This window comes from Ursus maritimus, unplaced genomic scaffold (genome assembly GCF_017311325.1).
Source record: "Ursus maritimus isolate PB19 unplaced genomic scaffold, ASM1731132v1 scaffold_4, whole genome shotgun sequence".
Taxonomy (NCBI): domain Eukaryota; kingdom Metazoa; phylum Chordata; class Mammalia; order Carnivora; family Ursidae; genus Ursus; species Ursus maritimus.
The window spans coordinates 12,945,087-12,970,882 of NW_024426552.1; the positions used below are offsets into that span (position 1 = coordinate 12,945,087).

Here is a 25,796-nt window from a genome sequence, read left to right on the forward strand (position 1 = left end):
CAAGGTTTAGCGAATCCCGCGGCACAGGGCTTCACAGGGGTTCCTTCAGGCCTGCGTGGGTATCCGCTGCCTGCACGTCGTTCTCAGTGGTTCACTCTCGCAGTTAGAGCAGACGCAGGGCTGCACAGGCAGAGGCTGCACGGGCGCCTGCAAATGCACGCTCAGCGGGCTGAGGTTAAATCCTGCGCCCTTTGTTCCAGGCAGCTGAGAGCGAGCGGGTCGTGCCCACCCGCCTCGGCCGGGTGCAGGGCCTGCTTGGGCAGAATGGCACAAAAACGCACCGAAGAACGCCGCGTCGGGCAGGGGCGCGCGTGTGCGCGGGCCCTCTCCGTGCCAGCCTCCCGACTCCGGGGTCCCGCGCTCTCCGGCGCCCTCGCCGGGGCCCAGCCTTAATGCCAGGAATCTCCCGGGCTCGCCGCCACCGCCGGCGGGAAAGGGCCGGGCGTCCCGGCGTCACGCGCCAGCAGCCGGGCGCGCGGCGCGCGGGACGGGGGCGGGACGGGGGCGGGGCCAGCGCGCCCAAGGCGGGGCGGGGCGGGAGCCGGGCACAGGAAGCGCTGGGAGGCCCGAGCCATCCCAGGGTGCCCCGCGCGGCGTGGACTCGGGCCGCTGCCGCCATCCCGCTGGCTAGAGGGGGAGAGAGGCCCGCCCGCTCGCCGGTCGGGCCAGTGTGGGGCAGTGCGTGAGGGCGCGGGGGGCCGTGTCAGCGAGACGCAGAGCGCAGCCGCCACCACCAAACGGACATGTTGGAGCCCAGCGCCGCCGCCGCCTCCTTTTCCTCATCCTCCGAACGGGACTGAGAGGGGGCCCGCCACCCTCCGCCTCTGCCGCCCGCCCCGCCGCCTCGGCCGCAGCCTCTTCCTGCCCGTCCTCTGGCTCCTCCGCTCGTCGCTTCCCCCCGCCCCTCGGGCCTGGCCGGTTCCCCGGCCCCGCTCCGCCGCGGCGCGAGGTCTATGTGACCGGCGGGCCCGGAGCAGCCGCCGCCGCAGCGCGAACATGGACGCCGTCAACGCCTTCAACCAGGAGGTGAGGAGTGCTCGGGGCTAGGGGGTGCCGGGCCTTCCGCGGGAGCCGGGACTCCGTTTCTCCCGCCGCCGGAGGTTTAAAGCTTTGGTCGGGGTGGGGACGCTTCCTGCCCGGGTTCCGGGGCGGCGGGGCCTGCGCGGAGCGGCCTGTGGTCCGGGAGAGGTCGCGGCGGCTACGGGAACCGACCCCACACCCCTCCCCCATCGCCCACCCCCGGGCGGCGACCTCGGGCTGCCCCCCTTGGCCCCTTCCGGCCTCCCCCAGACCGCCTCGGCGCCGGTTACTCTAACTTCGCCTTCTTTCAGGTCCCGGCGCTCTCGCTCTCTGCTCCCAGCCCCGTTACTGGCTTCGCAGTGCCGGGAGCCCGCAAGGGGCTAAGAAAGAAGCGCGGGCGGGCGTGTGGGGTTGGGGGCGGGGGAGCGGGAGCATCTGCCGGTCGCTGGGCTGGCGGAGCGGCTGCCTCGGCTCTCCTGTTGCTCAGGCCGCGGCGCGGCGGCGGCTGGACTCTGATCCCGGGTCGGGGAGGAGTTGGAGAGGGTGTTCATCCCCTTCTCCCGGGATTCACACTCTAGGGAAATGGGGTTCCCAAATGAAGAGGGGTGGCTCCTTATCATTTCCAGTCATGAACACAATCCTCTTAATGGGCTCCGTGGCCCCAAAGTGACACCTAAAAAGTTGAATGGGAGAGGAGTACTTGCTCCGCCTCAGTCCGATAGAAAGCCGGCTTTGGCCTCCAGTCCCCCACCCTCGCCCTCCTCCCGCGGTAGTTAATCCGCGCTCCCCTTCTAGGGGAGCATTTACATGTGAAAACCTCCCAAAACCGGGAACAAAGCTGCCTGCCGCCTTAAAGCTGCATAGTTTTATCTCTAGTCATCCAGGTGCAGTTTTTGGAGTGTAGAGTCCACACATCCTCTTCATCAGAATCTATTTGGGGGAGGGGACTTGACCACTGGTGATTTAAAATACGGTTACAGAATGGAAACTGTTGTCATGTGTTGAGTTGGATTCTTTTCCAAACACTAAAGATAAACCCAACATTGAAAAAGTCAGATGTAGTGCTGTAGCTCTAGATGTCTTGATACGGCGTTAAAAACTTGCTGCATCTCATAATGAGATTTTGTAATTTCACTTGTAACAGAATTAACGTGCAATAACTTTCCTTTAGATTTGCAGTTCTGTAATATGGGATCTTCCAGTAACACTACAGTTAGGACGTTTTATTGCCTTACAGATTATCCTAGAAATGATTTGTCTTCAACCGATGGGTGCATAAAATGTCTTAACTGGAGTAGCAACTAGCGTTCGGCAGTGATGATTTTCAAAATAACGAAATAATATTTCATAATATTTGATGGCAAGAGAATTTGTGATAATGCTCCAAAGATTTCAGGTTTGGAATTTTGACTTGGTTTCCTGAAGGCAAAATTCACTGGAATGTTGGCTTTGTGAGGGCAGGGAGTTTCTGTTCTTTTCTCCTTCCCTCACTATAGGAAGCAAATACTTGTTGAATGCTTAAGAATTTTACAAATGGTACAACAGTTTTTTAAAGATTATAAGTGCATTTCTTTCCCAAGATAAAAACTTACTTTTTTTAATGTCCGCTTTCAATGAACGAAGAAGGGGATTTTTTAGAATATTCTTAAGATCAGAAGTATTGAATTCTGAGGTAAGCATTGTGGAAGTTGACATTAAGCACATTAAGCAAAATATCTTATGTTCTGGAAAAGCGTGATCATTAGTTTTTACTTTGAAAAACCAAAATAAGGTATGCTACTGACTTCTCAAAAAAGGGAAATGGTATTTTAACCTTTTTAAAATGTACAAAATGAGAATTTTCCTGTCATTGTTCATCTTTCTGCTCAAATAATTTTTATTTCCATTCCTACTCTTTATGAACTGCAAATTACATTATGTTAGGTGTGTGTTGCCAGTTTTAACTTTCTTCTGAAGAAACTTCCTTCTAGAGAAATTAGTCTGACTTTAAAATTCATCCTCTTGTGCTATTTGATTTGTAGTGCTTCTCAGTTATTTCTCCCTATTCATGAAATGTTATTGGTTAGTTTCCTGTAACCTCAAATCCTCCAAACTTAATTTTATAAACTTTTAAGTGCTGTAAAGCTGTGTCCTGAGTACTGGTACTACCAAGGAGCTCTGTCCCCTAGAGCCTGATCTAATAGAGGACATAAGACTTAGGCAAATACCGTGTGATAGAACAGCTTCCTTTGGGGCTCTTAAAAAGAGCCCTGGGATGGCTATGGGGGATCAGCGAAGACTTGGGAAGAGAAGGTGGAGTCAGTTTTAGGATTTCAGAAGGTGTAGGAAGTAGTGATTGAAGGGCAGTAGTGCAGAGGAGTGAACAGTCGTTTGATTCCAAAGGCTACTGGAAAGTAAGATGGCAAAGTAATTTGGGGCCTGACAAGTTTCATGTCTGTCTAATGTGTTTAAATTTCACTTTTAGGCTCTGGATAAACTGAGATTTTAAGTAGTGGGGTGATAGAATCAAGAAAACTGCTTGGTTTGTATATATTGTAGAAGGCAGAGATTTGAGGAAGATTGGCATTTTGAGGACTGAGGTAGAACTGAGTAAAATCTGAACTTGGCGTGTCTAGTGGCAGGGAGAGGAGGGGAAGGATATGGGCCAGAGGAATCCATGGACCTTGCCATCTAATAGGCTTATAAGCACCTTTTGCCCCCACAGTCTAGGTGCTGGGAAAGGGGTAATGCTATTAACACAAGTCAGCAGTCATCAAAAGCATGTTTAGTGGAAGGGGAAATATGTTTGGTTTGAACAGGTTGAGTTTGAGTGGAAGAGTCATGTGGCAATTTTTGGCGAGCAGTTGGGTGGGGTAGGACTCAAAATTGGAAGCAACCAGGAAATAGAGGGAGACATCTGGGAGTCACTCTCAGATGTGCCCTGGAGAAAATTGAGAGGGGGTGAGAAAAGGAATTAATGTTTAATAAGCATCTATGGCGTATCAGGCATTTTATAAATACATATCTAATATTCCCACAGCCTTGCACAGACATCCATTTATAGATGAGGAAACTGATTTTCAAAGAAGTTAAATAATGATTGGCTCAGGGGCATACTGTTAGCTAATGGTAGAGCTGGTATTTGAATGCACATCTCCCCGTCTTAATTGCTGCCTAAAGATAATATTTTGTATAATACCCGGGGAGCAGTTACAGGTTAAGACTTAAGAAAAAAACTACTAAAATTTGAGAGTAATGGGATCTGAAGTTTAAGGTTGAATGGTAATGAAGGACATAAGGAAATAAAGGTCACAAATGTCTTTTTTGGAAGTTCGGTTCTGAGGGATTTAAAGTTGCTTAAAGAATGAAGGCAAAGAAGAGCAATTAACAGTGTAGTATGCAATGGTGGTAGGCCATTTGTATATTTATATAGCATGTATGTGGTCTTAGCCTTAGTAAGTGATGTTGAAGCCCTGGTCTCAGATGGGAGTAGAAGTTTGAGCATGTTGGGGGAGGGAAAGTGTAGAGAAGCACAGTTTAAAAATAAGAAGGCTTGCTTAGAACAAAATTGTAGATAAAAGGAAGGGTACAGGTAGCATAGGTATCTCTCCTGTATGAGAGATACAGGAAGGAAGATAATAAAAAGAATGAAGTTATTAAAGACACCCATTAAACAGTACTTTCATGGTGAGACACTTTGTTAAGTGTTGTAAAAAGATGAGTGAAAAAAATGGGTGACCAATTACAACTAATACTTAATTGTTTTCTGCTATATTTATATACTCCTTGATGTGAAGAGTTTGGTATTTTGTTAAGTTTGTTGAAGTTGTGGATTGGGTTTTTTTTTAATCCATTGATTTCGTTTTTAGCCTTTAATCAATCTTCTCTGATTCCAAAAGAGCGTATCACACTTGGGGGCGGGGGAGAAACATCTCTGATTTTAAGACTTCTAACTAGGGGCAGCTGGGTGGCTCAGTCGGTTAAGCATCAGACTCTTGATTTTGGCTCAGGGTCCTGAGTTCAAGGTAGTTGGGCTCCGGGCTCAACGTGGAGTCTGCTTGAAATTCTCTCTTTCCCTCTGCCCCTCCCCCCACTGGCACAGGGCACCTCTGAGCACAGTCTTTCTTTAAAATAAAATCTTTTTTTTAAAGACTTTTAATTAAAGTATAAAAATACAGAGAAGATATAACAAGAATGGACAGTTGTTACTATTATAAGTGTTTTTAATTTAAACTTGAAATATCGCAAGTTAAAGTCCTTTCCTCCCACAGAGGCAATCAGAATGAATTTAGTATCAATCTCTGTGGTATCTAAGCAATATATAATCTATTTTGATATGCGTAAGTGGTATGTTGTACATATTTGTGGAGTTTTTTCCCTCAAGTGTTGCTAATATTAAGATTTCATTCTAATGCTGGGTAGTATGCCATCATTTGAATAAACCATATTTTATTTATCTGGTTCCCCAGTTGATGAACATTTAAGTTGCTTCTCAATTATTGCTGACAAACACTGCAGTGAACTTTCTCAAACATGTCTCCATTGTATAAGAGTTTCTCTGGGGCTCTCAAACTTTGATTTTGACTCCTTTAACCCTTAAAGGTTAAGGACTACAGAGAGCTTTTGTATCTATGGATGATATCAGACATATATATACACATATCATATATCTTTGGGATATTTATCGTCTTAGAAATTTAATCTGAGAACTGCATTTATTAAAAATGACAAATCCATTATATTTTACCATAAATAACATTTTAAATGAAAAATAATGTTTCCCCCCAAAAAGTGAGAAGAGTGACATTGTTTTACATTTTTGAAAATCTCATGTAAACTTTGATTTATAAACCTGGGTTCTGATATTTACTTCTTTATTCATTTTCTTGCATTTAGACACGTGAGGTAGCCTCTGGAAAACTTTGTTGTACACTTGTGAGAATATGAGTGAAAGGGGCAAGAAATGTTTTGGTATTAAAATGAAAACATTTTTTTACCTCACAGACCACTGAAAAGAACTCAGACCCCCAGGGATCCTCAGATTATTTTAAAAGAACTACAGTGCTGAGATACTGAGGTGCTGTGTTGAAGTGCAGGAAGAAAGTACGAGAACTTTAACATTCCTTTTTTTCTTTAAAATCAGACAAATTAAGCTTTATGAATACTTTATGTATGAATTTATGTTGGTACACTTATCCACTGGGCTGTCAGTCTTGGACCACCATGTTATCCTGAGGGAAGAGTTGTGTTCCATATCTCAGTAGGGGGCTTGCCACGCCTTTCTTTTTTCCACTGGAAATTTTTGTGTATGGACTGTTGTATGTTTTACCTTTTCATTACTAAGTATGGTTATCTTCCAGACTTTAAATCATATGATGAAGATACTTATATTAAGTATTTTTTTCTTAACCTGTTAATGTTCGTTTTAGTTGATTTGATCATTCCCTTCTTGGAGAGGTCTATCTAAAGCAGTGGACAAAGAGTTGACACAAGATTCTTATTGTGTGGAAGAGATGTAGAGGACCAGGCCACAGGTGAAGTAAAATTGGAGGTTATTTCTTGCCTCATTTGACCATGTTATGCTGTTACCACAGGAGTTTTAGATTATTAAAAGTTATCGTGATATTCCTCTGCTCTTTCTTGACTCTCAGAGAATTGCTTATCTCCAACAACAGTAGAGGTCTGGCCTTATGGTGAGTGTAATAACACTGGCTCATCAGAGCTTTCTGTTGCGTTATCACTGATGTTCTTGTTGAAAATATCCCCTACTGGCGTTTCATTTAGTATTTTGTTTCAGAAAAAAATTAGATGGACACATGATAAGGAATTGGAATAATGGAAAAGTTGGCTTATAAATCTTGTGAAACAGAATTCAGGACATAAAACTACCAGGCAGAAAGTTGACAAAATGGTAGTTGGTATTGGGGAAGGGTATTTTTTGCCAGATATAAATTGTATGTTCTCTGCCATGGAAGCCAAGTGAATATAATACAGCATTCCAGGTAACTTCCGTAGATATCTGCACACATTGAAATCTTGTTTTAAATATATTTTGCTAACATGGTAGGAAAAAAGTTGTTACATAAATGATGAACCTTAATATTATTCACAATATTTTTTGATATAATAATGCCAGATTTTTTTTAAGCATACTTCAGAGCAACAGCATACAGCTTTAATGATGAGCTAAAAGCAAGCTATACTACGTTATCAGCTATATAGAATAATCAGTTCACCCATTATTGGTTCAGATTTTTGGTAACATTAGTTGATTAATATTCTGTTCCTATGGAACAGGAAAAAGAGTTTGGTAGTAGTTCAGCTTGCCTTAGGACTAGGCCTTAAAAAGATCTGTTGAAAGCTTAGACTTGAAGAGAGATGTCTACATTTCTGTGTTAATATTACGTGTGATTAACAGTGTACTATCACGATTTTTTATTTTTATTTTTGAAAACTATTAAGATTTCACAGACAGTATTATAATTTATTATACCCTGGTCACCTTCATCCTATTAAATATTTGCATGGTTTATGATTACATTTCATTGCTTTATAGCTAGAGCTCCTTATTGGTGCTTGTGAAGGCATAAATATAGAAACTGATATTCCAGTGAAGCACATTGTATTGATTAGTAGTGAATTCTCCAAGAAATCCAATATAACTCTGGAGTAAAGTTAAGAATTAGAAGCTAAGGTTTTGATGGAGTCACAGGGCAGTGGAGGGGGGTAGTGAGGGAGATGGAAGGGCTCAGTGAAAAGTAGAGGGCCATCCAAGTTCCTCCGAAAGTTATCATTTGTGTTTAGATAATTGGTGATTTTGGTAGAAACCCATGTGGGTCAGTAATCCTAGTTGGAAGAGACTATAGAGCAGTGGCACGCCTTGCATATTTGACATCCAGAGCACAATTTTTCTTTTTAATACATCATTCTTCTACAACAAAATTAATTCCAGAAATAATCATGAGAATGGCCAAGAAAGAAACCTGAACTTTATGCCAGTTGCAAATATGTATTACAGTGGAAAAAAGTTAATATTTTAAAATTGCGTTGATACTTTTTTTGGGGAAAAAATAGAAAAACTTACATACTGGTCTGTCATAATGACTTCACTATGATATTCCAGTTTCTTTTCAAGCTTTGCCTTCCGCATATTTGTCAGTGACTGTCAAGGTGATCTTCACATATTTGTGTTCCATAGACAGTTATATCCTGCTTGATCAATCTTCACCCATAATCGATTGAAGAACACTTTCTGTTAGTTTTAATTATGGAAAGTTGTACATAAAAGCAACAAACACTAGTTAGGGAGTCTTAAACATAAGTTACCTTTGGTTAGAAATTTAGCAAAAAACCACTTCACAATAAATTCTAGAAATCTAGAACATCTTTTTTTCCACATTGATTGTAGTGACTTTCAAATGTTTCCTCAGTCAAAAAAAAATTCACTGAAATGTTTCCACCAAAAAATTCAGTATAGATTTCTATTAGTTAAACATTCTTTAAATTATGTGTAAATATCTACTTCCTTACATTTTCTTGAGTAGTAATGACATTCTCCATGATTTTTGTTCATGGATCTTCCTGCTCTGTGTTCCACTCTACCTTTGTTCAAGGCTGATTCTGGCTGTTCATAAGTACTTATACCAGAAAAAAAGATGTCAGAAAAAAGAATTGCACTCAGCTATCATATTTTGAATGTGTTCTTTAAACACATATACACGTATATAGGAACCACAGGATTGGAGAAACAGAGCCTGAGTGCAGGCTATACTAAATCTCTTTGTGGTGACTCTCCAGATGAACAGGTATGGCGAATTGGCGTGTTTAGGCACTGACCACAGAACTGGAGGATTTCCTAATGAACTTTCACTTAGAATAGATTGCTTATTAAAGGATATGTAGTAAAAAAATGTACAGATTTGATGCTTATGTATTGTTAAAACTTAACAGTAACCACAGCAGTAGATTAAAACTTAAGCATCTCCGTCAACAACATACTTTAGGGGAAGGAATATTTTATATCTGATATTATTTAGAATTGCCAGTGCTTAGTATGATAAAATGATTTCAGTCAGTTTTATTACTGTATTTAGAGTCTTTAGAGACAATTTACCCACTGATTGCCTGACCTGTATTTGCCTCTCACATTGTCCCACTGTCGGTATGCTGTTACCTTAGAGAGCAACTAGTTGACCAACTCTACAGTCTGTAAATCTCCCTCTGCAATATTTTTAATATATCTTTATGCATTTTATCATGAGTATTCTACTTTTTCCTCCTTTTGACTTTGTCAGAGCTGAGTTTTAGCTGAAGTAAAATTACACCCTGCTGAAAGGAAGCCTGTAATATGGAAATTTACAGTAATATGCCTTTTAAGCCTTTAGGAAACATAAAATATTCTTTAGACTTTAATGGGCGTATATCACCTCGTTCACCTTAATTAAGAGATGCTGAGTGATAAATCACTTTGGAAAGGACAGCCAAGTTTGGGGTTCATTGGAGATAAGTTCAAATCTTTATAAAGGCTTTAATTATTGTTTAATGTAAAAAATAGGCAAATCCATAGAGACAGTAGATTATTGGTTGGTGGCAGGGAGGAATGGGTATGGAATTTTTTGAAGGGGATCAAAGTATTCTAAGACAAAACAGTGCTGATGGCTGCCCAACTCTGAATGTGGTAAAACAAACAAAAAAACCCCGCTGAATTGTATACTTTAAAGGGGAGAGTTTTATGGTGTATGAATTATATCTCAAACCTGTTTTAAAAAATAGGAAAATGTTAGTTTTTAGCACATCGTTTCCATTGTTTTGTTGCTTGATCTGATTTTCTTTCAATTGAAAACAGTATCTAGGAGCTACCGAGTGAATCTGTAAATTATTTTGCTGATCCTGAATCCTAAGTTTGTTTTATAGGGTATCTTTAGTTTTTACATGCTATTTTAAGAAGTAATCCAGTGGGGCCAGTCCAGGGGAAGGACAGAAAAGGAATCCTGCATTTGCTCCTTAACTACCAGCCAGATGTCAGCTAATGGACTAAGAGTTTTATATAGGTGTGTCTTTCCATTCTTTTCCTTTTAAAGGTAAGGAAACCCAAGAGGTGGTGTGAATTGACCAAGGTCACACCATGTAGAAATGGCAGTTCTGAAATACCAATGAGTACTCTTAAGTACCCATCTGACCCCGGTCCATAGGCCCACGTGGTTGCGCTGAAGGTTTTTGAGCAGTGGGTCTTTGTCTGCTGGAGTGTTTATGAGGGGAGAGGGCTCACTAACTTTTTTCAGATGTAACAACTTTTGTACATCTGAAGCATGGTAGCAAGTGCACTATAATGTATACTTTTGGAAGGATTTGTAGAAGTGTAAGAATAATGAAGTTTGGTAAGTTTTTAAATCATGCATAAATAATCCATATTTAAAACTTAAATGCACTTTTAGGCATTTATATTTCTTTTACTAATTTATATTCACAATTAAAATTTTAAATTAAGGATTTTGTAAGTGCTAACATTTTCAGTTTTAGTCCCATACTTGTGCATAAATCCATTCATGACAACTTTGTGGAAATAACTGATTATAAATGAAATGCATTAAGTATGGGATGATTTTTCTTTTTCTTCTAATCAAGCGATTTTATGTCCAGGAACTAATTTTTATTTATTCTATTGAAGTTTAGGAGGAAATATTTAATTCACAAAAATGTGTTTTTTTAAGATTTTATTTATTTACTTGAGAGTGAGAGAGAGCATGAGCAGAGGGAGAGGGAGAAGCAGGCCCCGCTGAGCAGGGAGCCCAGTGTAGGGCTCCATCCCAGGACCCTGGGATCATGACCCAAGCTGAAGGCAGACACTGAGCCACCCAGGTGCCCCTCACAAAAATGTTTTGTAGTCAGTTTGGGGGGGACATAAAGTTCACTAGTGAACAGTAAAAGTAATTTTACAGTCTGGCATCTGCTAGTAGAGCAATGGCATAGATAAAATACTTGCCATTTCTTAAAATCAAATGAAAAGAAAGAAGTGGAGGATTGATTACAGTTCGGTGAGGTGAACCAAAACGTAGCTAAGGAATAGAAAAATGACCTTGTCCTAAGGACCTAATTGTCCTAAGCTGGAACTGAATGGGTTAAAAGCCCTGCTAAAGAGAGACAGCTTTGGTTCTAAAGTGAAAAGTTTGAGTGAGGGGTGCCTGGTTGACTGGGGTAGTAGAGCGTGGGACTCTGGATCTTGGGGTTGTGAGTTTGAGCCCCAGGTTGGGTGTAGAGGCTACTTTAAAAAATTTTTTTGCGTAAAAGGTAGATTCTTGGAAATTATAGGAGAGTTAGTCTTAAGTGAAGAATAAGGGCATACTTTACAAAGTAAGTTGTGAGAAATTAACTGCTTAGAAAATTAGTTCTGCCAGCAGCAAATGGTGACAAATAGGACTTGATGATATAATTTAAAAGCGGGGAATAATGCAGATGATGTTTAAACTGTTGTTTGCCATATTCCATTTTCTTTCTCTTTCTTTCTTTCTTTCTTTCTTTCTTTCTTTCTTTCTTTCTTTCTTTCTTCTTTCTTTCCTTCCTTCTTTCTTTCTTTCTTTCTTTCAGAGAGCTCCAGAGCGGAGGGGGAGGGGGACAGTCCCAGGTGGACTCCCTGCTGAGTGCAGAGCAGACTCAGGGCCTGATCTCAAGACCCTGAGATCACTACCTGAGACAAAACCGAGAGTTGGGCGCACAACCAGCTTTGCCACCCAGGTGCCCCTGCCATGTTCTATTTTCTTAATGCACATAGAAATATAAGTAGTTAACTCAAAAATAGTTTCGTATTTAATATTAACGTTTTTTATTTGCACTTATAGATGTCTATTTTATAAAGCATTACTCCAAATTCTGGAACTAGGAGAAAAGTTGGAGAGTTTGTAGGAGGATGTAATAAGGTAAAACAATGTAGGAAAAGTATGAAAAATTTTTTTGAACTTGAGAATATTATGTGCAGCTCTGTTGCTTGTAAAAATATCTGATTAGGGAATCTTTAGAAATCTGAAAACTGAATTTTGTGGGGAAATAAATGGAACTATTTTCTAGTGTTTAAGTCAAATGAAAGACTGCTCAGTAGGAGCCGGGAGACAATGGTTTCTTTTTCCCGACTCTTTGTTTTAAAAGGCCTTGTAAATTTGCTCCATTTTAGGATATTTCATATTAATGCCAGACTGTCTTGTCTCTCTGTACCTTCCTCTAAGCAAGTTGAAAATTGGTTAAACGTTTGGGTTTCAAAGGACTTTTGACTCTATGGAAAGTATATAGAATTTGCTTGGCAACGAAGTATGTCAGTAGTTAAAGGGATACTTTCTTTAATTCTCAGAGGTCAACAAAGTACAAAGATAGTGACTTCTCAAATCTGCGTTTTATATCCACTGGGGCATCAGTTATTATAAAGATTTAAAGGAGCAGAATTTTGAATTTATTTTTTAAAATATGTTATAATTTTGAAAATTTTTGATGGCTGTTAACTTCAAAGACAAGGTTTAATCATGAATAACTTATATCTGATAATGATGGATCTATATATTTATTGTATTTATTATATTTATAATCAAAAGTTGAGAAATGCATTTGTCTCCCAAAGTTTTTCATTTTTAAAATCAATGGATTTTAATTTTTTTCCTTTTAAAATTAATGCAAGTTATGTAAACTTAAATTAGGAAATAAAAGAAAATACCATCCCACTGAATACCATTAACATTTTAGAGTGTTTTATTAGTCTTTTTTCCCTCCCACTTGTGTTTGGAAATTTTTGTATGGTTACTGGATCTTTTTAATAACAAATTATTTTCTAATTTTAAAATAGTCATCATGGAAGATGTGAGCACATATGATTATTGTTTTAGATAAACTTCTAGAAGTGGAATGTTGGCTTAAAAGACGAGGTTGGGGGGTTGTTTTTTGTTTGTTTGTTTTTTAGTTCTTGATACATAGCTTTAAATTTCCTTCTGAAACTAAAACTCCCCAATTAGGTCTCATCAGCAGAGGGCTGTCTTTGCTCTATGCCAATCTACATTCATGCCAGGTAGACAATTGAAGAATTCTACCTCATTGTTTTAGTTTATACTTCTTTGATTATTGGTAAGGTTGAACTTTTTTCCTATGTTTATTAATTGGCGGTTGGGGTTTCCTTTGTTAATTGAGTTACTTTCCTCTGCATATTTTTCAATTTCACTGTCTCTTACTGTTTGTTCATGTTCTACTTTCAGGTAAAAGGACATGGTTGGGAGAAAGGCATTGTTCATGTGATTGGTTTGCAACTCTCTGTACGTCCCAACCCATCCCACATCATGTTGAATTGCCCAGTATTAAGGAATTATTAGTTTGAACAAACCTTTGTTAAAGTGTATATAATGCATAAAGTGAAAGCCATGTAAAAAGAGCTGTTAACTATCCCTTTCCTAATTGTTCCAGCAATATTTTATAGAGTTGTCTTCAGGCTGTAATTAGATGGACAAAGCATCTTTGCAGAAAAGATGATTTTAAAAAGTTTTTTTTTCATAATTGTTTCCTTTTGTTAAGAAATGCAATGTGTACTTTTATAAATTGTTTATATGTTAATAAACATTAAAGTTATGTTGGATTTAACTCTTGATTTGGTTGAAGCCTATGTGTCTGGTATATTGAGTCAAATGAATGAAAGGAAGATAAACTAGAATTAAATGCTTTGATATCTGCATCTGTCAGGAGGGAGATTTGAATACCAGCCTGTCACTGTAAATGTACGTATTTCCTTTTTGAAGCATTCGTATTTTTTCTTTAAAGTTTGAAAGTAAGTATTAAAAACACCAGCTTAAGGCAGAATTTGTCATCTTGGAGGTGGTAATGGCAAGGAAGGAACACTGCATATATAATCAGTATAATTCGTTATAAAATAAATTTCAGGAAAGCAAATTTTTTAAAGTTAGGGGGAAAAAGGTAGAGGTAAGTATTCCATTGAAAGATTCCTAAAGGAAACATTGAGGGATTGGGGGTTAGAAGAATTATTTAGACTAATATGGTCTTCTGATTCTTTTCACTGCTTTGGTAGCTCTATTTCAAAGATCAGGAGAAGGCACATTCCAGAAATCAAAGACTCAATGCCAATAACTTTTATCTTTGCTAGTTCTGTTAGTTTGTTTTATGAACTTCTAGAAATTTCTAATCTAGGAACCAGAACAGATACAATTCATAGCAGACCAAATTAAGCTTTTTTCTTTTGTGAAGTGTTTTATCTAAACCAAATATTTCAGAAAGATATTTGTCATGATTTCATCATGAATAAGTTAGAAAAATACAGGCAGGATGAGTGTATTTTTAAGTGAATTTTAGCTGACAGGCAGTGTCCAAGGAATATCAGGGTTGTCCCACAGGTAGGTCCTTTTCTTACTAATTTTAAAAAAACCATTGAGTTGGAAGAAGGCATATAAAAGCACATTCATGAAAGTTCATGAAATTTATAAGCTGATCAGAGTAGCTGCTACATCAAGTAGTAGAAAATTATTTCCAGATGATCTAAGTAGATTGAAAGGACTGTCAGAAAACAGCATAAAGTCAACATGAAGATCCAGTTTTGATAGAGATTCCATTGAAAACAGTTTGAGGGTTTTAGTTCATATAGATGTGAGTTAACAGTGAATTAAGCACTGTTGTTTTGTTTTGGTGTTTTTGTTTGTTTTTGTTTTTGTTTTAATGTTCTGGGCCCCCTGAGTGGCTCAGCCAATTAAGCCCCCAACCCTTTGTTTCAGCTCAGGTCATGATCTCAGGGTTGTGAGATAGAGCCCTGTGTCTGGGCTCTAAGCTCAGCAAAGTCTACTAAAGTTTCTCTCTCCCTTTTCATCCGCCCCTTCCTGCCTGCATGTGCTCTTTCTCTCTCTCAAATAAATAAATAAATCTTTTTAAGAAAGAAAGAAGGAAAGAAAGAGGAAGTTCCTCCCTCATCCACTTCAGAATCCTAGAACCTATTATATCTTGTCTTACTTTGCAGATCCGATTGGGTTAAGGATCTTGGAATGTGTTAATTATCTTGAATTATCTAGATGAGCACAATGTAATCCTAAGGGTCCTTATACAAGAAAGGGAGGAAAGTCAGAAAGTGATGTGACAACAGAAGCACAGAGGTCAGGGAGGAGAACATGCTGCCCTGTTGGCTTTGAAGATGGAGGAAGAGACAGACCATGAGCCAAAGGAATGTAAGCATCCTGTAGAAGCTGGAAAAGCCAAGGAACAGATCCTGCCTTAGAGCCTCCAGAAGGAATATAGTAGCCCTGTCAACTCCTTGAATTCAGACTAGGAGATTCTGATCTCCAAAACTGTAAGATAAATTTGTGTTGTTTTTAAGCTGCTAAGTTTGTGGTAATGTGTTATTGCAGAAATAGGAAACTTAAAAAAAAAAAAAAAGCAATCCACTGGATTCCATTAACATGGTAATACATCTGGATGATGTCCATTTGGGGATATCATACTTAAAAGGAATTAGCCAGGATAGATCTAGAAATATCAGTTCACTAATAGTTGAAGAAGATAGTTGAGTGGGAGACAAGTTTAGTTATCTTTAAATATTTTATCATGCAAGAGAGATCACTATTCAGAATTGGAACAGGAGAAGGAAGGTTTCAGAAGGGAGATTGGAGGTTAGTGCACAGGAGGCCTCTGTAACCATTGGAGCTGATTAGTTATGAGTATTAAGCCTTATGTCACTTGGCGGGAGCTGCAGATATATTATAAAAGTAGTTCTAAATTAGGTTTAAGTACCAGATGAGGTACTAAGGTGCTATACAGCTTTAAGAGTCTCTGATATATGGTATTGTCACTGTAGAGAAGATTTCTCTAAATGCAGTGTTTGAGGGGTGCCTGGGTGGCTCAGTCGATAAGCGTCTGCCTTGGGCTCAGGGCGTGATCCCAGAGTCCTGGGATCGAGCCCCACATCAGATTCCTCCGCTGGGAGCCTGCTTCTTCCTCTCCCACTCCCCCTGCCTGTGTTTCCTCTCTCAATGGCTGTCTCTCTCTCTCTCTCTCTCTGTCAAATAAATAAATAAAATCTTTTAAAAAAATAAATGCAGTGTTTGAATAGTAGATATAATACAAAAAAGATATTACGGTAAGCCATAACAAAAAATTTAAACTTGGTGTGTGTGTAAAGATTCCCCGGGCAGTGTATAGCTTTATTTAGTGAGTCACTTATATGTCAGGTACTAGGCTGAGATTTATGTATATTATCTCATTTAATCTTAATAGCCTTATGAGATGAAATGTATACTGTTAATCCCCCTTTTCATATTTAAAAGATCCTCGAGGTTTAGAGAGGTTAATTAAACTTGTCAAAGTTTATACTGTTAAATAGCAGAGTATCATGTAACTTGACTACCTCAGACTATGAATTCAACAGGTGTTACAGGCCAAATATTCTCATACTTTACCTTCTCTTGAAACTATTCCTTACTGATACAAGGGATCGTGATGAATGATTTTTCATAATTTTTAGACTACTTTGTGTATCAGGCTTCTCTGTATGTCATGTAGCAAGACTGTTCACATTTATACTTTTTGTAGTCATTCAGCTAGTGACAGCAAAAAGCCAAATACATCTGTTGCTGGCAAAGTGTGTTTTTTCTACTCCTGCCTTCCACAGGGGTCTTGTACCTTTTTCGGCCTACTGCTTTTGCTATTTTGTATGAGAATTGCCTGGGTTTCTCTGGCTGCTTTGACATATTTGTTTTCATTGACAGATTACACTAATTGTGAATAGAGGCTGTAATAGTAGGGAGAGTGCTGCTCCTGGTGATATTTATTGAGCACTTGCAGGTGATACAGTAGTCATTTCATTTGCAGAAAAACCAATTCAGTTCTCCTTGAAACCTCTGAAGTAGATAACTACCATCTTTTTTACACGTGAGGACACTGCATCCTACAGAGTTATGTAATTTGCCCAGAATTGTGTACATGGCTGGACCCAGAATCAAAACCAGGTCTTTCTGACTTTCCCAGAATACCCAAATACCTGATTTTTTTTTCACTAGTAGAGTTTGTTGGAATTATAGTAAATTTTATGGTTCTCACGCTTTTATATAAAGCCAATAGGCTTTTTTCTTGAGGTTTGTTGGCTGAGATTGGATGTTGGTCAGAAATAACTAGAGCCCAAATTATCTTTACCCCTCTTTCTACTCTATATATACTATCTATTCTAAACTTGATTGAAAAATATGAAATTTTTTTCTAACTTGACGGTCTGCTTTTTTTCCCCACAGTTTGTTCATAAGAAATATGTTAATGGCTTGAAGAATCTATTCAGTATTGAAAGTTGACAGCAGTTAGTTTAGGCTTTATTTCCCTCATTTCTAAAACAAAAGAATTTTTCTCTGAGTCATTGCCTTTGACTGTCACCCCTACAGTAAGATTTATAATTTTACATAGAGAGGTGTTTTTGCATACATACCCACACACAAAACTGAGAAATTTCACCAAATAGTACTTACCCTCACTGTGTACAATGCTGTTTATTTTTTATTCTATTCCACTAAAAAAATTCTGTCACATCCATTAAGCTCATTTTTATATTCTAATGTATCTCAGCCCACAGTTTGAAAAACACTCCTGGATTATTTCTGGATTCTTTCTCCTTTCAACAAAATTATGTGTGGTGGTAATAATAGGTAATGTCTGTTGTGTACTTACTCTGTGCTAGGTGCTGCATTAAGTGCTTTTTATATGTGTTGTTTGTTTTAAACTCCCCTTAGTAAGTAGGGGCTATTATTTTCATCGTACAAATAAAGAAACAACTTCTCATAGCTAGCAGGTGTCAGGATTTGCCAGAGAGTTGATTATTGATCTTGTGTTCTTAACATTACTTTAACAGAAATTTATTGTTTTTAAAAATTCAGGAACTATAATCTGAGTCTTAGGTCACCACAAGGTTGTATACTTCTGAGAGATTCCTCAGCCATCGTGTCAATTAACTCTTTCTTATCTAAGAATATTAAATTTCAACTTTGCTCTATATCCAGTTAAGGACTTAGTACCTCTGACTTACTGCTTGGCTGGACATAGCAGTTTACCTCTTATGTCACTTATTTTTTGTTTTTGTTCCTATTTTCTTTAAGTCTTTGGTTCCAGTCCCTCCATAACAGTTACATATTGGTATACTTTCTTACTTGGATCTACATGCGTGTGTGTGTGTATAATTTTTTAAACTTATTTGTAGAGTCTATCATCTTTAATGTCTGTGTGTTATTCATTCATCTAGGATAATGTATTATAGTATTAATGAAATGATTTCTTTATTGTTAGGTAGTTATTGGAAAGAACTTGAGCTTTGGGTAGTGGTGGACCACAGCTTAAATTTAACACCTAATTAGCTTTATGATTTTGAGCAGATTCTTGAACTTTTGTGCTTCAGTGTTCTCATCTGTAAAATGGAATTATATTGTCTTAACTACCACAACAGCTATTAGTGTTTCTATTTAAATAGGTAGTGTCAGTGCACATAGTTAGAGTAAGGTATATCAATTTCAGCATAATTTCTGGGTCTATGTGACCAGTGAAGGTATTGATCTAGATATCAGGGAACCTTTTTGCCTTCTGAAAGGTAAAGACTGATGAATTTGTGCCTTGAAGAAGTCAATAAAATAAACATTCATTGAGCTTTTAAAAGGTAATTTTTTAAACCTCCAGTTTTGAAACTCCTCTGCCTGTAGTGTTGTTTTTCTTACAAATTATACCAAATACAAATTTTCAGCTTTAATATTTAAGAAAGGCATTTGTAAAGGAAAGGTAAAGAACATCTAAAAAGAAACTTAAATGTGATAAAGGCATTGCAGTGCTCACAAGTAAGAGGTATTTTAGCGGTGGTCATCTGTAAAGCACTGAAACATGCCTTTGCCTCCTCTACGTACCAGTCACCGAGCTTCACACTTCCTAGGCACTCAGAAATTTGTTAAATTAATGAAAAATGATCCAAAACTGCATTTCTACCTCCTCACCTGCCACTTCTTTACCAGTTGGATTTTGAAATCACTTTCAAAAACTGGTATCTGTTCAGCCACCTAATAGTCAAACCGAACAAGGTTTGGTTTGCACTCTTAACCATTGACCATGCCAAATGCCTTTAATTTCTGGTATTTGGCCTGGTTTTATTCATTTGTGCAACCCCTTTCTCTATTCCACAGTGGCATTTTTTATATACTCTAGCTTATATGCTCTTGGCTTTCTTCTTACTGCAAACTTTACCTCACCCATACTCATGGCTTTGACTCTGTGACTTTTCATTTTCTAGCCTGGACCTTTTCTGTGTTCAAGATCCATATTCTCATGTCTGCCTGAATTTCAGTAGCTATCCCAAATTAAATTTAGTATGTTTAGTCATTATCCCTGAGTCAATACAATATATAGACAGGCACAGATGACTGCTTGATATTTTGTCTTTATTCCCCATCATAGTTAATAGTCTTGTATGTATTTAATCCTTAAGCAGTATTGTATTAAGGGTATGAATGTGCTGTTACTGGGAGCTGTAGGGGCTCCTGGGGAGGCTTAGTTGATTCAGCGGCTGCCTTTGGCTCAGATTGAGATCTAGCCCCGTGTTGGGCTCCCTGGTCCAAGGGGAGCATGCTTCTCCTCTCCCTCTGCCTGCCTCTCCCCCTGCTTGTGCTCACTCTCTGTCAAATAAATAAATAAAATCTTTAAAAAAAAAAAAAAAGGAATTGTGAGCTATAAAATCTACACATTATAGTTCAAACCCATTCCTTGGGCATCATCCAAAACAGATACAAGTAACTCTTTTTAGTATCATCTCAAAACGGGTGGAAGAGAATCTGTGTTAGTTAGTATGATTTTTTTCTCCCAAGTTTTTATTTAAATTCTAGTTAGTTATTAACACATGTGGTGAAATTGTTTTCAGGTGTAGAATTTAGTGATTCCACACTTCCATATAACACCCAGTGCTCATCACAGCAAGTAATACCCATCACGCATTTAGCCCATTCCCCACCCACCTCCCTCCAGTTGTTAATATGATTAAATAAAATTATATACCACTAAATTTAATTCCTCCTTATACATTGTAGACACTCAGATGTTGGTTCCCTCTTCTTTTCCCAAGTCATCCTTTTTTCATGAAATGTTTAACACCCTTTTTACTGTCTCTTAGGTAATAGCACTTGAGGGTTCTCTTGCTGGTATTTTGCATGAATGGTTATACTGCTATATGATATAGTCTGTATTTTAATTTTTTTAACAAGGTGTAATTTAAATATAGACTATGGAGTATTTTATCTGATGGTACATTGGTCTGTCTTGTGTGCTCAGTTGGCTGAGGTTTTTTAATATGGCAGGTTGCTTACTGCTGAAGTAATCAGGAAGTGCTTTTCACTTAGGCTGCATGAAAATATGATTCTCTAAGCTTTTAATGACCAGAGAAGTAGTTCTTACTGTTGTTCATTCTTAAAGATCGTGTATCAACTTTTTTGCATCCCCTTTCTCTACATTAAGGTACAGAGAAGGAAATAGAATAACAGCTATAAACAGTTGTCTTAATAAATTTTACAATTTATAAATGGTAAGAATATATCCTTTATAAATACATGCCATATATTTTATGCAGTGTTTACATTTTTAGAATTTGTATTTAAACTTTAATATTTTAAACTTTTTTCAGTTCCCATCGGTTTATATAGTCTCAAAGATTACTGTCTCCTTTCTAATTGTTTTCTGTTAATGAGCATTTATTCTCAAGGATAATTATTACATTGGTAAAGAAATAATAAAGAATCGTGACCTTCTTTAGAGAATCACATTTTTTAAAATAAATTCCTTTGTTAATATCTTTGTGTTTCTCCCATTTTTTCTTATCTTAGTATACCTATGGAAGAATTCTACCTTTCTCTGCTTAAACCAGAGTATCCGGTTCTTGTATTGATTATCTCTGACATTCCATGCCTTTTCTAATATTACTGTTACTGTTAGCTATAGTCTCATTGTGTCTGTAGTTGTCTGAAAAACTGTGAAAATTCTCTGAATTTTTAGGATATGTTGCCAAATAGCGTTATTTACCCTATGAAAAGAGACTTTTATACTTCAGGTTAACATCTTAGTGATCTAGTAAAGATCTGTGTCTTAAAGATTACGTATTTGGAATATCAGCATTATTTGGAAAGAAATGGAAATATGATTCATATAAAGCCCTGAAACTTAATTACTTCACAATATCTTTTTAGGGGTGCGTGGGTGGCTCAGTTGGTTAAGCATCTGACTCTTGATCTCAACTAGGTCTGGATCTCAGGGTAGTGGGTTCAAGCCACACTGTGTTGGGCTCCACACTGGGGGTGGAGCCTACTTAAAAAACCAGACAAACTACAAATTATCTTTTGAGAAGTCCTAGGGTGAGTATGTGCCCATGATTAAACAAAAGCAAGCTGGTGCCTGGGTGGCTCAGTTGGTTGAGCTTCTGACTCCTGGTTTAGGCTCAGGTCATGATCTCAAGGTTCTGGGATGGCGCCCCCACATGGGCTTCCCGCTCAGTGGGAAGTCTGCTGGTCTCCCTGTCTCTCTGCCCCCCTACCTCCCCCATGAGCAGATGAACGTGCACGCTCTCTTAAATAAATAAATTTTTTTTTTAAACCAAAACAAAAGCAAACAGAGAAGAATTTAAGAAGCTAGATGTAAGCTTCTTAATGTCAGGATTTTATCTTTGTAACTCTCTATGGGCTCTCATTATGTCTTGGTTGGATTTAAACTTTGAGGGAAGCAGTATGCGTGTGTGGTTAAATCTCATGGGGAGCACCTGATTGTTAGATTTACTGTCATGAGATTTGTTAAATATGGTGCCATTTTTATGCTTGACTAAATCAAGAAATTGTGAATTCCAGCATTTTAAATTTCTTGCCTAATTTAATACATCTTTCTCCAAATGACCCTTAGAATTATTTGAAGTTCTCCAAAATCTCAGGTTTGCATTAAATATTGAGTCATACTGTTGCCACTTTCAGTCCAGAAACCCCTGGTATGTTTCCATTCAAATTATTTTTGAGTTCTTAAGTAAAATTTTATAGGTTTTTCAGTTAGAGATTTTGTATATTTTTTAATGTTTTTTCTTTCTTTTCCTTTTTGCTATTTTTAATATCTTTTCCCCTGGTATTTTCGTGGTAGTGTTGCAGGTATATAGGAAAGTGCTTGGATTTTCTTTACTAGCTAAGTTGTTCAACTTCATTCCAAAAGTTTGTTATTCTTTTAGTTGATAAATTGCATTATCTTTGCAGACCTGGGGGGAATTGACCTCCAGCTTTTAATTTTTAAATTATTTTTGTTTTTTAAGCTCTTTTCACTTATGGATATGAAACCACCCATCTCTCGAGCCAAAATGATTCTTATCACTAAAGCTGCTATTAAAGCTATTAAGGTAAGAAAATAAATTCGAAAAAATGTTTTTGAAATTTTGAAAATATTGTTAAATGTGAGAATTCATCCTGTTAGCCTAGGCCTGAATCAAAGAGTACTAACTAGCTTTTGCTGAAGATGCGATAATACAGTACAGTATATTTGTACTGTAGCATAGTATTTCAAAACCTGCTTTTTTCATTTTTTGGTGTTGTTTAGTATCTCCCCCTTTATATTTTTTCCAGCTTTGTTGAGGTATAATTGACAAAATCAAATAGATTTAAAAATATAATAGAGCATGATGCTTTGTTACACATACACGTTATGAAGTGATTTACACGGTCAAGCTAATTAGCACTCCTATTGCCTCACATAGTTGCTGATTTGTGTGTGTGTGTGTCAGAAAGTTGAATTAACAGAAGTAGAGAGTAGAATGAAAGGGAATTTTTCTTTAAGTTAATTCTTGTCATAAATCAGCTGAGTATTAGCTTCATATTTCTATTAAAAAGAAAAAACAGCTCAGGCTCCATGAAGTTCAATTTTTTTCCTCAAGATCACACCTAAATAGCTGACTTACTTTAGAAACTGCATTATTTAATTCCAGTTCACTGTTCTTACCTGTTTCATAAAGTTGCCTGAATATACTGCTTTATTAAGGTTTATTGATTAAAAATCTAAGAAAAGGACCTTCTTTTCAGGGGGATTTTTGTAGTTTCTGTTTTAGTTAATTCCCTTCTGATTTATGATTGTTCACTTGTTGACTAGGGATTATTTGTCATGGTTCATTCAGTATTATTTTGAGAATTATTCAGATTATGCAAATTTTAAGGTTTTAAGTATTTTCTAATTACATTACTGAATATGTAGAAATATGTAAACTGTACAGTAATTTTCTTTTAATTCTTTTCAGCTTTATAAGCATGTAGTTCAAATCGTAGAAAAGTTCATCAAGAAGGTAACTATCCGTTTCATTATTACCTCATTTTAGTTATGATCGGTATTTGTAATTTACTTTGTAAATTGTAACTTGGATGCTTGCTTCTAAAGCCACTCTACAAAAAAAGTTGTCACTAGGTGTTCTGGTTAATTGATTGAGCTTGTTTTTTGTTTTTTTTTTTTTAACAAAACAAGAATGTATAGCAATTTTGATTGAGCACTTAGTATGAGGTAGGTACTCAACAAGTTTCCCATGTACTCAGCATGACTCTTCCCTGAGTCTGATGTGCCTCCTCTGCCATTTGTCCTGTCTACTTTGTTGATATTTAACTTGCAGTATTTCAAGTGAAATAACTTTGTAAGGTTTTTCCGGCTTTTCCCTGCTCCTATCACAATTAAATCATTTTTCAGTTTTACAGTTGTATCTGGTTTTATAACCATGTGATTAGCACACATCTGTCTCACCAGAGGACTGAGAACAGAGATGTAGACATCTCTGTCTTCTCCCCCAACCTGGAGCTGTGCCTTGTAGTACATACCAACAAATGTGTGTGGTGGCATTGTCCTTGATCCATGGCCTTTGAATACTAGCTGAGAGAGAGGAGTTAGAGTCCCAACAGACCAAAAAAATGATCAGTAGAAGTTGTTATAGTAGCAAATCAAAGTACAAATAAGTAAAATGGAAAAAAATTAAAATTACCTACATGCCACCGCCCCAAATTACTATGATATTTATATTTGGATCTGCTCATTTTTTTAATTATGTACACACACATTCATAAAAGAAAAACTGGTGACATTGATAACCTGTTTTTCCCTCTGAATTTATCATAAAACGTCTGCAAAAAGTATTCCATTGCATGATTGTTTCCACAGTTTACTCATCTAATTCCTTTTGGACATTTTCGCTTCAGTGGCTGGCCTTAAGGAAAAAATTAGATGCGTCTTAATGGTTTTCCTTATGACAAATTTCTAGATGTAGGATTGTTGGATCAAATAAGGCTTTGCTTTTATTGCTAAATCATCATCCATAAAGGTTGTACCATCAGAAATATATATAGGTGTCTGTTTCTCTTTTCTTTTTGTTAATTTGGTAGGCCAAAAATGTGATCTCTCTGTTAAGTTTTTCTTTTTTCTGGTACTTCAGTAGAATTAAAATTGATGTTGTTAAAATTATCTTTTTGATAACTTTAAAAGGTAGAAATTATTTTTTTAAGCAGAATGAATTGAAGTAGAGAGTATCATAATAAGTGGATTTGTGTGGAAGTGGCTTAGGGATTGGTAAAGTAATGTTGATTCTGGGAAATTGTGGGGAGGTAGAGGGATCAGAGGAAAAGTAAAATATTGGGGATCTGAAGTATCAAGAGAATTGGTAGTTTGGTACAGACCTGTGGGAAATTTGACAGCCTAGCCAATAAGAGAGCTAAACATTCAAGCAATTTCTAAATAGAAACAGTCACTGGATATACAGCGTTTTGTAAAAGGGAAATTAATGGGTGTCAAATTGTGATTTTGCTTTTCTTGTATTAACTTTGCATCTTGATCTTTGTAGTGTAAACCGGAGTATAAGGTTCCGGGATTATATGTAATCGACTCAATTGTGCGACAGTCTCGTCATCAGTTTGGAACTGATAAAGATGTTTTTGGGCCAAGATTCTCTAAAAACATAACTGCCACATTCCAATATTTATATCTTTGTCCATCTGAAGATAAGGTATAGCTAATAATTTTTAAATTAAAACTTGTATTTCTATATTTATTTAAATCTATTTTAAATGTATATTATATATTTGAAAGAGAATTATAGGGTGATCTCTGTGAATTTGAAACAAAACCCAGTGTTTTCTGTTGTGGCCATCTCATGTTTATGTATTTTCTTGTGAAATTCTTCTGGAATGTTGTACTGTTGAAAAAGGAGTTGGAAAGATATACTTGTAGGTGAGTGATAAATTCTGCCATAGAAAAAGGCGCAGTACTCATCTCATATTGTTGGTTATTCCAGAAGGAAGGGACCAGTAATTGATGCCTTTCTCCAGCATTTGGAGAGGCTGGAGCATAGATGGTATTCATTAGCAATCAGACTACAGTATTTAATTCCTCATATTTATAGCTGATTTTACTATGTACTATAAAAAAGTAGAAGAACATTACAGACATAATAACTGGACTCCAGTAGGTGGGAGAAATGCACTGCTAAATCTCAGAAGAATGAAGAAATTTACAGCAAACAATGTATTTCTTGGAGGAGTGGTTCTTGTGGGAAAAATACACAAGAGAAAAGATCATTTCTTGAGTAGGACGTAGCATTATTCCCATGAATAACATCTTTTCTGGATCTCCTTCATCATATTTACTGGGCCATGAAATGACTTACCTATCAGTTACAGACCAGTTTCTTAAGTATTTTAACTGTTAAAATCATCCTGAAGAAATTCTTCACTTCATTTACTTTTCTAAGATAATTACTTTTTTTTGTCAGTGATGGTATTTCTTTG

The 25,796-nt window shown here is 37.7% G+C and overlaps 1 protein-coding gene and 1 long non-coding RNA gene across 3 annotated transcripts in view; both read left to right on the forward strand.

The window, feature by feature from the left end:
• The first annotated feature begins 549 nt into the window (after positions 1 to 549).
• SCAF4 (SR-related CTD associated factor 4) overlaps positions 550 to 25,796 on the forward strand; it is a 55,825-nt gene continuing 30,578 nt past the window's right edge. For both annotated transcript variants that reach the window (XM_040621037.1, XM_040621038.1), the window contains exons 1-4: positions 550 to 1,026; positions 22,304 to 22,387; positions 23,276 to 23,320; positions 24,854 to 25,015. In XM_040621037.1, coding sequence (XP_040476971.1) covers positions 997 to 1,026; positions 22,304 to 22,387; positions 23,276 to 23,320; positions 24,854 to 25,015 — 321 coding nt within the window. In that variant the 5' untranslated portion in view covers positions 550 to 996. The remainder of the gene's footprint in view (positions 1,027 to 22,303; positions 22,388 to 23,275; positions 23,321 to 24,853; positions 25,016 to 25,796) is intronic.
• On the forward strand, positions 11,588 to 15,371 carry LOC121100396. Its single transcript, XR_005832144.1, has 2 exons — positions 11,588 to 11,730; positions 13,227 to 15,371. It is a non-coding gene; the product is annotated as an uncharacterized LOC121100396 (long non-coding RNA).